Raw genomic sequence first — 14,113 nt, forward strand, 5'->3', positions numbered from 1 at the left:
TATCTTGGCATTTGTGTTATTTTCTTGTTTTTCATTACACTTTTGCCAGCTATGTATTTATAATTTATGGTATTGATAGTCTTCTGTGACTTTTTTTTTTGTGGTGCATATAATGTTTAATTGATTCACAACTCTTTTTTTTTTTTTAAGAAATTTTTTAAGTGTTTTTTTTTTTTGAGAGAAAGCACATGCAAGTGGGGAAGGGGCAGAAAGAGACAGAGAATCCCAAGGAGGCTCCATACTCAGTGAGGAGCCCGAAGCCCAATGTGGGGCTCAATCCCACCACTGTGAGATCACAACCTGAGCCAATATGAGTCAGACGCTCAACCAGGTGACCCACCCAGGCACCCCTCACAACTTTATCTTTTATCCATTTTATTCATTCATATAAGTAAATTTTTGGGTTTCATTTTCTTAGTGTGTGTTTGGTTTGTATTTGCAGCTATGAACAGTTGTGCCATGAACAGTGTGAACATTTTCTTACATGACTCTTGGCACATGTGTTCAGGAGTTTCTCTAGCTTAGGATATATTCCATGGAGTGGATTTGCTGTGTGGTAAGGACTGCATATTTAACTGTAGTAGGTAATGCCCAACTGTTTTCTAAAACGTTTTACTAATGTATACCCACTTTAACAATGGATGAGATTTCCTCTTGTATAAAACTATTATGTTTTTAACATGGTATACTTGTGTTAGAAGTCAGACTCTTGAGGGGCCCATGGGTGGCTCAGTCGGTTAAGCATCCGACTTTGGCTCAGGTCATGATCTGCCAGTTCGTGAGTTTGAGCCCCACCCCCGGGCTCTGTGCTGACAACTCAGAGCCTGGAGTCTGCTTGGATTCTGTGTCTTCCACTCTCTGCCCCTCCCCTGCTTGCGCTCTCTTTCTGTCTCTTAAAAAATGAATAAATGTTAAAAAAATTTTAAAACAAAAAGAAGTCAGACTCTTGAGTTTGTTTGGATTTTGTAATACATATCATTCATATTGAGATTTAATTGTGGTCTACATACTTGTAGAAGGAAATTAAGAAAAAGGATGAAGATGTTCAAAGGAGTTATACTTTGAGGAAAAAACGCAAAAAAGGAAATGAAAGAGATTCCAGGAAAGACATTGAACGTAACAAAATTAGAAGTACCTCAAGAAAGCACATATATAGAGATGAGGTAAAACTTTGTAAGCTCAGCTAAACAGTTCATTTTTTCTGTTTCTTCTATAATAAAATCTAGACATAGAATCTTATTTTTAATATTGCTTGCTGTGTCAAATATAACCTGCACATCTTACGGAAAAAAATTGTCTTCAGTTGGTCTGGTGTGGTATTTATAACTAATGTTATAGTTAACTTTGGTTTATAAGGAAAGTATTTTTACATGCATACACAAAGAAATTTGAGTTAATAGCCCGGATATTAAAATGTATTCTTTTTTGCCTGTCACAAAAAAGAAAAAGAAACAAAGTTTCCGAAAAAAGAAGCTAAAATTTCTAAAAAATTTCCAAAAATTCCTATGAAAAATACCTTGAGACTACATATGTATGTAGTTTGGGTAATACATTCCTAATCTAAATGTTAGTTTTTGTCTTTCTCTTCCCTGGTATAATACAGATTATTTTTAATAAGATGGCTTGTCTTTTGAATGGGATCCCTCTTGAGTTAATTTTTCTAGGGTACAAATTAATGTAAACTACAGCATGTTTACATACTATGTTCAGAAAAATCTTGAGAAAAATGATAAAAGTAGACAAATAATGAATCATATTATGTGTGACCGTGGCAACAAAAAGGAGGCAGAGGGAGAGATTCCAGGAAAGATTAGGAATAGGTAAAACTCTCCAAATTAAAATGTTTGCTACTTTAAACTCTATTTCATTCTGTAATTTTTACGAAATATGATCGTAAAGGTCTTTGTTGAGATTAATGCTGCATGAATGAGTTGTTTTTGTATTCTTTTGTTCATTATGATACTTAGATTTGTGGTGAAATTGCTTTAGTACACTGTCTAAAGTACTTTTATGTGTATGCAGAAAGAAATGAAGAATTCCATTTTTGCTGATGGTGCCAAAGAATCAAATCCCAAAGATGTCAGGACAGATGTGGATATTGTTGAAATAAAAAATGACCTAAGGAAGCACATATATAGAGCTCAGGTAGAACTTGCCGTACTAAAATTTTCTCTAGTTTCATGTCCTCCTTTGGTGTAGCCAAAATATAATAATAATAGTAATGACTCATTATTATATTTAACATATCTTAAAATTTTCTCAGTTTATTCCTTTGTTATGAACAGTAATGTATTTGGACATTTAATAAGTAAGCTGAATTCTCTGCTGTTTATAGCTCACTGACGCTAAAGATAAATTGGCTGTTTATAAACTGCTGTATCTTGGTGCAGTAAGGCTTGCTAGCCTGATATTAGAGGACGACGGCTGGATAATGGCCTTTGTTCTGGGTCATCCTCAGTTTTAGGCAGCTCTTGAGAGTTTGGGGGAAAGGGCTTTCTCAGTGATCTTGCCCTGCCCCCAGTGGTAGGAGATTGCTAACGATCTGGGACCCTGATCTTTTCTTGTACTTCTTCAAGAGTAAAGATTTTTTTTTCCTGTTCACTTACCCAGAGGCTTATGGCTTTTCACTTCTACATCCTAGGTGGAAGCCAAAGCTTTATCATTGTTTTAATTTGTATTTCTTTTGGTAATAGCAAGTTTGAGCATATTTTATACCTTCACTTACCATTTGTGTATTTCTGTCTCTGTCACCTGCATACTTAGATTCTTTTTCAGTTTTCCATTAGGTTATTTTACATCATTGTATCTAAAACTCATTATATAATCAGATTATTATCTCTTTTTATGTTGGTTGCAAATGTTTTTCCAGTCTAATCTTTGAAACCAATATACAATTATAGATATTTTAGAACAGTGGAGGAAGATGGTTATTGTATAGAAAACATGACTATATTTTTTATTCTCTGGACTTTTATACAAAATGTTCTTCCCATTTGTATTTCTAATTATTAAAATACTAAGGACAGGGGACCTCTTCAGTTCTTCAAAGCGAATATGACTTTAATTTTTAAGTTATTTTAGTTTAGAAAGAGAAAATAGAGAATGTTCCAGATCAATTATAGCTATTAATATGCTTCTGAGTCTGTTCTGTAAGTTTACCCAAGGTTTTATTTTTTTATGCACTATAATGTATTGTTCTATCTGAAAAAAAAAATTATTCATTTTGGTAATATGGTTGCTATTTTGTAGGCTATCAGATACAGCTGCATTAGAATAGATAAACAACCAGTGTACAATATTGAGGTAAGGGGCTTGGAGCAGGGTGGTGATGGGGGCAAAAAATAAACTTTGTGTTTTGTCATTGTTAGTTATTTTGATATAAAGGAATGTGTTGTCTTTGTAGCAAAGCTTGCCATCAAATGTGAAATGTACGTTCTCTAATCAGTAATGAAAAAAAAGTAATATTCTGTTAAAGCTTTGAAAAAATTGTATATGGTAATAAAAACTGATAATGAGAATTAAAAACTTACCTTGTGCTCATCATGGATGAGTTATATACCCCTGTTCTCACATTTCCCAGCTTTTATGATTACTACTTCCATATTAAATTTTCAATTTAGTATTTATCAAAGTACATATTTCCTTTATATTATTCATTGCTTTACAATTTATCTCATGTAGTCTTTCACAGTAGTTCATTGTAGTTATATTTTGACCAAGGGGAATGTATTTCATTGAACTCTTAGAGTTATATTACTGTGCATCTTCAGAGTGATTCTGTGACACAATAACAGTTGTAACTGTTTGCAAACATTGATTGTGCTTGGTGACATCTTAATCTCTTTAGTATATCTTAATAGATATAGTTTGCTTGTAAGCTTAAAGAAAACCAAAAAATAATTTTGCACCTAAAGAACTATGTGTAGTTTTAGTTCTGAGGTCTCCTCATTATCAGCCATACTTTGGAAATGACTTTTAAAGTTTTCCTTTAGTGGTTGTATTTCCTCTTACTATTTAAGGCAACAGAGAATAATAAGTAAATCAATTAATAATGTATATTTTTGTAGTACCTTATAGTTATAAAACACATTCATATAAATAATCTTTTTGAACCACATAACAATCCTGTGAAGTCATGAGGGCAGGAATTGTCTTCATTTTACAGATAGGAAAATTAAGTCTCCTTACTAATTTGATTTGCTCCCCCAATTTTTCTCTCTTTTGAGTTCTTGAATCTTTTTTTTTTTTTTTTTTTTAGGCTAAAAATGCTGAATTTCCCAGAGGTGTATTAAATTTAATTGAAAGTCTCATAGAAGGACAGTTTTTTAAAGAGGCGATTGAAGAGCTTTCCTCATTACAGGCACATTATATCCCCCCTGTATGCCTTCTTCATGCTCTCCTAGAGAACATTCTGCAGGTAAGAGTAGTCCTAGGGGTTTATAATCTTTCAGAGAATGTTAAAATACGGACATTCTCATTTTTTATGTATTTACATATTGTCTTTTCGGTATTTTTCCCTCATTTTTAAAATTTATTTGTTTTTAAATGTTTTATTTTTGAGAGAGCACAAGTGGGGGAGAGGGCGGAGAGAGAGGGACAGAAGGTATGAAGTGGGCTCCGCACTGACAACAGCAAGGCAGTGTGGGGCTTGAACTCATGAATTGCGAGATCATGACCTGAGCATCCAGAGTCGGTCGCTCAACCAACTAAGCCACCTACGTGCCCCTCCCTCATTTTAATAAGAAATGCTGTAGCCATATATTACATTTTTTTTCGTATATTTTGTATTTGGAGTTATTACAAAACATTTGCTAAAAATTCACAATTTACTATTAGTCCCATAGAACTAACACAGCAATGGGAGACAAAATGGGACCTTAATGAATTTATAGGAATTCAAAATTACACAGCAAGGACTTGGTGGCACAAAAGAGAGCATTGATTGGCTGCTACAGGAGCATCTCACAGGAGTGATTTGTCTTGGTGAGTTCACCAGGATCCAGGCCTTGGCCTTCACTCTTAGATGTCTACAGCCTGATCTTGGTTATGTCCCAGAACTCATTCAAATTCAAGAGGTGAAATTATGCTGATTATAGCATAAGATTTAAAAACACGATTTACCTGGTACAGGATGTTAGAAAAAGCAGAGCAGCATTGTCAGTAATCTTCATTGTCTTCACTGGGTGAGCTGTTTTACAAATGCACTAAGGAACTTGAGTCATTCTGCAATCCTTCAGATGCTGGTTTGGGATGGGAGAAGTATATTCTGCTACTCTGGTGGAGGACGGTACAACTTTAGGCTAGGTGATGCAGAAGAAGGTGCAGAGGGAAGAGAGGGCTACTACCTCCCTCATGTTTCCTTTTAGATAATCCCATTGTTGAGCTAGGAGGCAGCACTTTTGTGGAGGCAGGTTTCCCACATGTGTCCAGGTGGGAACGTGGATCTCCTGCAGGCACAAGGTTGGTTTCTCATAAAGACTATATAAGGACTGGGTGTCAGATCTCTCTGGTGCATCCCAGCGAGTCCAAGACTTGAGATCGCGGCCCATTTCTTTTTTACTTTTAAACTATTTTCTAGGTACTTTTAAACTATTTTCTAGGTACTACTTTGAGTGATCTAATTTACTTTCTTAGAATCTCTAAGATAATTTTCTCTTAGGAAAAATTTATCTGATTTTTTTCTGTGGCGGTAAAGTAACATAAAAATCTGATAACAATGATCAGGAAAGCCATTTGTACAGTGATAATCATTTTACTCATAGTATATGCAGACAATAAACACATTCCTTAAACTGTGAATACCAGTAAGAACAGCTTCTCAAAGGTAGCTTTCTAATTATGTTCTTCATCATAGTGCCAATTTGAAGAAATAACAAACCTAAGCTATGTCAGACTAATGTTGGTGATAACTAAGCATATTGCATGAAAAGCTTTTTACCTTTAATTCCTCTCAGGTCTCATTTGGGCACTCTTAATCTCACTATAATCATGAAAAGTAGAGTGGACATTTCATATAAGTTAGTGTCAATAGCTGGGATTACCTAATGTATAGAAACGTATTTAGAATGTGTGTCTTTCTCAGTTGCAGTGTTTAACTAGTTAAATATGATAACTTCCAAATACATCTATTTGGGAAGAAAGTTAGGTCATGGTTATTACAGTTTTAGGCTAGAGGAACAGTTAAAGTGAATTTTTAGCTGTAGCGTTTTACTTGTTTGTTTATTTTTAAACAATAGGATAACTTAGATACATTTTCTGGCCGATACTTTCATATATTGTCTGCTCTTCTTCACCTACATCCTCCTTGGAAGTCCCCAGCCATGTCAACATATTACTTAGAGCTATTTCAGTGTCCAACTTGTATGAAAGGAGCATGGTCTCTCATAGAAGTGCTTATCAGGTAAGGAATTTGACATGTGAGGATGCTTAATTTTATCTCATTTTGCTATATATGTTTTAGACAAAAATGAAAGAAGTACATTTCATGTTAGAAAAAGTTTATGTGTGTGTATAATATGTTTGTTGTATTTCTTATAAAACTCACAAAAAGGTCAAGTCTAGATTGGTCATATTTGTCATTTAGTTTCTTTACAAAAGAAAGAAGTTTAATGAAATAGACAGGAAAAGCAAATCATTATTTGTTTTGATTTTTTTAACAAAATTATATGTGTATATATTTTAAAATCTAATTAAAATTTATTGAATATGGCGATCATCAAATTTTGATCATCAAAAGTGTAAACATTGGTATCTGTATATATTCTCTCTTACAGTGTTTTGTGGGGTTTTTTTAGCTAGAAATCTGAATTTTGAAACAAATTAGTGTTCCCTAAACAGTCATTCCTTTTGTGTCTCTGCACGTTTTCTTCCTAGATTCTTCTTTTTGTCTTGAAGATGTTTCTCTGGAAATCCTTTTTAATTCTCTTTCTTTGTACCAAACCATGAAGTTTTTTTTGTTTGCTTGTTTTTGTTTTTTGTTTTTTTTTTCTTCTCTGATAGCTCCCTGTATCTGATAGCCTGCTTTTGTTTGGAAATTACTTCCTTATCCAAGTGTTCAGTTTTATGACACTCCATCATGGTGAGAGAAAGGATGCTTGACTAGCCAGGCAAAGGCTAGACCTTTGATTATCTCTTTGAGATTATAAAGATTATATCTTTGAGATTATATAAAGATATAAAGGTTGTGATATATTGGAAGTGAACTAATCACCTGGCTAGCATGCTTTTTGTTAATTCTTTCAACAAGTGTTTATTGAGTACTTATTGGGAGCCAGGCACTGTGCAACATATAGGGGATATCTTTTTTTTTTTATCTGGGGATAAAAAGATAAATAAAAAAGCAGTTCCTTCATTTTTTAAAAAAAATGATTGTTTATTTTTGAGAGAGAGCATAGGCACACACGTGAGCAGAGGAAGGGCACAGAGAGAGGGAGAAAGAATTGTAAGCAGGTTCCCTGCTGTCAGCTCAGAGCTCTGCAGAAGGTGGAATTCACGAACCTTGAGATCATGATCTGAGCAAAACTCAAGAAGTTGGGTGCTCAACCAACTGAGCCACCCAGGTGCCAGTTCCTTCACTTTTGAAGGTGACTGAGATATAAATACAATTCTAAAGCACCAGTACTAACCCAGCATTTGTATAAAATGTGAAGATATATGGGTTATGTATTTACAAATCTGCATCTTTACTGTTATTGTCATTATTTAAAAGCCCTCATGGCTTCATATGTAAACTATTACAATACCTGCTTTATTGATCTTGATTCTACTTTTTGCCCTTTATCTTCCAAAGTACCTCAGTATATTCTTACCAAAGTAATGTTGCGATTTCCCAGATAAAAGTTTTCCATTAACTGACACATCACCTATAAGAGACCATTGGAATTCCTTAGCAAAACATGTAAGACCTTTTGTGATTTAGCTGCTGTATATGGCTCTATTCTCATCTTCATTATTTTCCCAAATGTGCTCAGTAACTAAACTATTTTTCATTTCCTATCCCTTTGCTCTTATGTTTTCTCTGCCTAAATATACCTCTATTCCTGAACCCCAGGAATATCTAGCCAATTCCTAATTATACTTCAACTTATAACTCAGATGCCACTTCATAATTCTTGCCCTTTCCTCTAAGTTGTTTGTCACTCACTTCAGCTTCTGACTTTTTCAAGAGTAGATGCCCAGTTTTTCTAAGGCTTTTTTTTTTTTTTAATTCAGGTATAGTTAACACACAGTGTTATATTAGTTTCAGACATACAGTATAACGATTCAACAATTCTGTACATTATTCGGTGCTCATAATGGTGAGTGTACTCTTTAATTCCCAATACCTATTTTGGCCATCTACCTACCCATCCATCTCCCTTCTGACATCCACCAGTTTGTTCTCTGTATCTAAGAGTTTGGTTTATTTTGTCTGTTTATTTATTCATTTATTTGGTTTCTTAAATTCCACATATGAGTGAGATTATGTGGTATTTGGCTTTCTCTGACTTACTTTTTTTATTTAACATTATACCATGTGGATCCATCCATGTTGTTGAAAATGGCAAGAGTTTTTGTTTTTTTGTTTTATGGCTGAGTAATACTCCATTGTAAAGAAATTGATTCATCTCTGGATGGATACTTGGGTTGCTTCCATACACTGACTATTGTAGATAATGCTGCAGTAAACACAATGCATATATCTTTTCCAATTAGTGTTTTTATTTCCTTTGGGCAAATACCCAGGAGCAGAATTATTGAATCATATGGTTATATCTATTTTTAATTTTTTGAGGAACCTCCATACTATTTCCCAAAGTGGCTTCACCAGCTTGCATTAACACCAACTGTACAAGGGTTCCTTTTTCTCCACATCCTTGCCAACACTTGTTTTTTTCTTGAGTTTTTGATTTTGGCCTTTCTCATAGGTGTGAGGTGATACCATGGTGGTTTTGATTTGCATTTCCCTAACGATGAGTGATGTCAAGCATCTTCTCAAGTGTCTGTTGGCCATCTGGAAGTCTTCTTTGGAGAAATGTCTGTTCATATCTTCTGCCCATTTTTAATTAGATTATTTGTTTTTTGGGGGTGTTGCATTGTAGAAGTTCTTTATATATTTTGGCTATTAACCCCTTATCAGATAAATCGTTTGCAAATATCTTCTCCCATTCAGTAGGCTTTTTGTTTTGTTGATGGTTTCTTTTGCTAGATCCTAGCATTTTATTTTGGTACAGTTCCAGTAGTTTAATTTTGCTTTTATTTTCCTTGCTTTAGGGGACATAGCTAGAAAAATGTTTCTGCGGCTGATGTCAAAAAGATTGCTGCCTGTGTTTTCTTCTAGGGATTTTATGGTTTCAGGTCTCACATTTAGGTCTTTCATCCATTTTGAGTTTATTTTTGCATATGGTGTAAGAAAGTGGTCCAGTTTTATTTTTTAGCATGTAGCTGTCTGTCCAGTTTTCCCAACACCATGTGTTGAAAAGACTATCTTTTTTTCTCATATATTCTTAATCTTCTTTGCCATGGATTAATTGACCACATAATTGTGGGTTTCTTTCTGGGTTTTCTCTTCTATTCCATGGATCTGTGTGTCTCTTTTTGTGCCAGTACATATGGTTTTTGATTACTACAGCTTTGTACTATTTCTTGAAATCGGCGATTGTGATACCTCCAGTTTCATTCTTTTCTTTTTTTTTAATTTATTTTTTTTAATGTTTACTAATTTTTAAGAGACAGATTGTGAGTGGGAGGTGGACAGAGAGGGAAACACAGAATCTGAAGGAGGCTCCAGGCTTAGAGGTGTCAGCACCGAGCCCAACATGGGGCTCGAACTCAAGAACCACAAGATCATGACCTGAGCTGAAGTCAGACACTTGACCAACTGAAGTACCTAGGCACCCCCAGTTTTATTCTTCTTAAGATTTCTTTGACTACTGGGGCCTTTTGTGGTTCTATTTTAGTATTACTTATTCTGTCTCTGTAAAAAATGCTATTGATATTTTGGTAGGGATTGCGTTAAATCTTTAGATTAATTTGAATAGTGTGGGCATTTTAACAATATTGGTTCTCCCAGCACATGAGCCTGGAATATCTTGCTTTTTCTTTGTATCACCTTCAGTATCTCTCATCAGTGTTTTATAGTTTTCAAAGAACAGTTCTTTCACTTCCTTGGTTGAGTTTATTGCTATGTATTTTATACTTCTTGGTGCAATTGTGGATGGAATTGTTGCCTAATTTTTTCTTTCTGCTACTTCACTACTAGTGTACAGAAATAAAACAGATTTCTTTATATTGATTTTGTATCCTACAACTTGACTGAATTCATTTATCATTTCTTATAGTTTCTTGGTGGAGTCTTTAACATTTTCTTTTTTCTTTTTTTCTTTTTTTTTTTTTTTTACATTTATTTTTGAGAAAGAGAGAGACAGAACGTGAGCAGGGGAGGGGCAGAGAGAGAGGGAGACACAGAATCCAAAGCAGGCTTCAGGCTGTGAGCTGTCAGTACAGAGCCCGATGCAGGGCTTGACCTCAAGAACCGTGATATTATGACGGGAGCCAAAGTTGGTTGTTTAATCGACTGAGCCACCCAGGCACCCCTAACATTGTCTATATATAATATCCCATCATCATCTGTAAATAGTGAAAGTTGTAGTTCTTCCTTGCCAATTTGGATGCCTTTTATTTCTTTTTCTTGTCTGATTGCTGTGACTAGGACTTCCAGTATTATATTGAATAAAAGTAGTGAGAGTGGACATCCTTGTCTTGTTCCTGATTTTAGGGGGAAAGCTCTCACTTTTTCACTATTAGGGATGATGTTAGCTGTAGGTTTTTCATAAGTGACCTTTAGTATGTTGAGGTATGTTCCCTCAATACCTACTTTGTTGAGGGTTTGTATCGTGAATGGATTTTGTACTTCGTCAACTGCTTTTTCTGCGTCTCTTGAAATGATCCTATGGTTTCTTTTCTCTTGTTGATGTGATGTATCATATTGATTGATTTGTGAATATTGAACTACTCTTGCATCCCCTGAATAAGTCCCACTTGATCGTGATGAATTGTTTTTTAGATGTATTGTTAAACTTGGTTTGCTGATATTTTGTTGAGAATTTTTACGTCTTTATCAGTTATTGGCCTAGAGTTTGCTTTTTTTCTGTGATCTTAATCCAGTTTTGGTATCAAGGTAATGCTGGCCTCAGAATGAATTTGGAAGCTTTTTTTCCTCCTCTATTTTTTGAAATAGCTTGAAAACAGTAAGTTTTAAATTGTCTTTAAATGTTTGGTAGTATTCACCTGCGAAATCATCTGGTCCTGGACTTTTGTTTGTTGAGAGATTTTTGATTACTGATTTTCATTGCTAGTAATCAGTCTGTTCAAATTTTCTTTTTTTTTCCTGATTCAATTTTGTGAGATTATATGTTTCTGGGAATTTATGTTTCTTTTGTGTTGTCCAATTTGTTGGCATATAATTTTTTATAATACTCTCATAATCCTTTATATTTCTATGGTTTAAATTGTTATTTCTCCTCTCCTTCATTTCTGAATTTGTTTGAGTCCTGTTTCTAGTTTGTCAATTTTGTTCACCTTTTCAAAAAAGTAGCTCCTGTTTCATTGATTTTTTTTTTTTTAAGTCTCTATTTCATTTATTTCTGCTTTAATCTTTATAATTTCCTTCTTTCTGTTGGCTTTAGGCTTGGTTGTTCTTTTTAGGTTTAAGGTTAAGTTGTTTACTTGAGATGTTTCTTTCTTCTTGAGATAGACCTGTATTGCTATAATCTTCCCTCTTAGAACAGCTTTTGCTGTATCTCAAAAGATTTTGGACCATTATATTTTTATTTTCATTCATCTCTCTGTATTTTTTTATTTCCTCTTTGATTTCTTGGTTGACCCATTCATTTTTGAGTAGCATGTTATTTAACATCTGTGTATTTGTGTTCCAATTTTTTTTTTTTTTTTTGTGGTTGATTACTAGTTTCATACTTTGTGGTCAGAATAGATGCAGGATATGATTTCAATCTTTTTAAAATTGTTGAGATTTTTTTGTAGCCTAACATGTGATCTTTTCTGCAGAATGTTCTGTGTGCATTTGAAAATAAGGTGTATTTTGCAGGTTTTGGATGGAATGTTCTGCATATATCTGTTAGATCCATCTGGTCCAATGTGTCATTCAGTGGCACTGTTTCCTGGTTGATTTTCTGTCTGATCTATCCAGTGATGTAAGTGGGGTGTTAAAAGTCCCCTACTGCTATTGTATTACTATCGATTTCTTCCTTTATGTCTGTTAATAGTTGCTTTATTTATTTTCACGCTCCCATGTTGGGTGCATAAATACTTAAAATTGTTATATCTTCTTCTTGGATTATTCCCTTCTGGTTATGTAGTGTCCTTTGTCTGTTACAGTCTTTGTTTTAAAGTCTGTTTTGTCTGGTGTAAGTATTGCTACCCCAGCTTTCTTTTTGCTTCCATTTGCATGTTTTCCCATCTCTTCACTTAAATGCTCAGTTTTAAACATCTCTATCCTTATTCTTAATACAATATCTGGAATGTAATAAATGCTTAATAAATGTTCAGATCAATTAATTGATGCAATAGGAGGTGGAATTACAAGTAGACTTTTTAATAAACAAATACCCAGATTTCATTTCCAAACAATTGGGTTCATTGGGAGTCAGAAAGAATGTGTTTAGGGAAGTGGTAGTCATATAGATGAGCTGGATAATATTAGTCTACTTTTAAATATATTTGAAATATTCCCTAAAATATGTTTTTGGGTTTTTTTAATTTTTTTTATTTTTTATTTTTTAAATGAAAGATACTATGGTGTCCAGCTCTGGCACTTTTCAGATAGACTAATTATATAGGCATAGAACATCTTCTAGAAGAGATTTGAGTATTGTTAAATTAAACTTTAACAGTCATTCATGACCCTCCTAACCTGACAATGTGGTATTCAAAAATAAGATGGGAAAGGTGGAGACAGAGGTAGAAAATTACAAGTACATTGTTTATATAATTGATAATAAATTTGGAACATTATTATAAGTATTGTTACGTAGGATTTCTTAGTTCTAGACTTCTGAGTAATTGCATGCCCTCTTTAAAAAAAAAACTATACAACTTTCCTGTCCAACCCAGTAGCCAATAGCCACATGTAACCGTATTTAATTTTAAGATTAAGGGCGCCTGGGTGGCTCCGTTGGCTGACGACTGACTTCGGCTCAGGTCATGATCTCGCAGTTTGTGGGTTCGAGCCCCGTGTCAGGCTCTGTGCTGACAGCTCGGAGCCTGGAGCCTGCTTCGGATTCTGTGTCTCCCCCTCTCTCTGCCCCTCCCCTGCTCATGCTCTTTCTCTCTCTCTCTCTCTCTCTCTCTCAATAATAAATAAACGTTAAAAAAATTAAAATAAATAAATAAATAAATAAATTTAAGATTAAAATTCAAGTCTTCAGTTGCACAAGCCACATTTCACGTGTTCAGCAGGACATATCCCATCATCACCGAAAGTTCTCTTGGACAGTACTGCTATAGTAGATGAAAAGAAAATATTAAATTTTTTAAAATGCATATTTATTTATTTTAAGAGAGAACACACTCACGCCCAAGTACAGGGGAGGGGCAGAGAGAGAGGGAGAGAAAGAATCACAAACAGACTCTGTGCTGTCAGCACAGAGCCCAACAGGAGGCAGGAGGCTCGATCCCACAAACCAAATCATGACCTAAGCCGAAATCTAGAGTCAGATGCTTAGCCGACAGAACGACCCAGGTGCCCCAATATTAAATTTTTTAAACTCTTAAAAAATAGCCTTAAATGACCTTCATTTTACTAAATAATAACAACAAGTAATCTTGAGTAAGAAGACTATAGAAAGTATTCTAAGAGACTATAGCTTATCATCTGAATTGAAAGTGTTTAATGAAATACATAATTTTTTGGTCTTTATCAATGAAATAAAGAATAGAGTACCATTTGGCTATTAAATATTACAGTCATTTAAAAACAGAAATGAGATCTGTATTACTAAAAATTAAATGTCATGAGATTTGACATGGTTTAATTTTTAAAGGAAGAAAACATACTAATGAAATATTGTTGATTAGTTTTATAGTTTGTTGAAGCAAATTTCATTAGATTTCTAAT

General features: G+C 34.2%; 1 protein-coding gene across 1 annotated transcript in view; it reads left to right on the forward strand.

The window, feature by feature from the left end:
* The window catches only part of SLF1 (SMC5-SMC6 complex localization factor 1), an 82,661-nt gene that overhangs the window by 33,643 nt on the left and 34,905 nt on the right, over positions 1-14,113 (forward strand). The window contains exons 8-12 of the mRNA XM_049648589.1: positions 1,017-1,163; positions 2,023-2,145; positions 3,250-3,303; positions 4,259-4,417; positions 6,237-6,400. Of these exons, the coding sequence (XP_049504546.1) occupies positions 1,017-1,163; positions 2,023-2,145; positions 3,250-3,303; positions 4,259-4,417; positions 6,237-6,400 (647 nt within the window). The remainder of the gene's footprint in view (positions 1-1,016; positions 1,164-2,022; positions 2,146-3,249; positions 3,304-4,258; positions 4,418-6,236; positions 6,401-14,113) is intronic.

This window comes from Panthera uncia (assembly GCF_023721935.1).
Source record: "Panthera uncia isolate 11264 chromosome A1 unlocalized genomic scaffold, Puncia_PCG_1.0 HiC_scaffold_17, whole genome shotgun sequence".
NCBI lineage: Eukaryota > Metazoa > Chordata > Mammalia > Carnivora > Felidae > Panthera > Panthera uncia.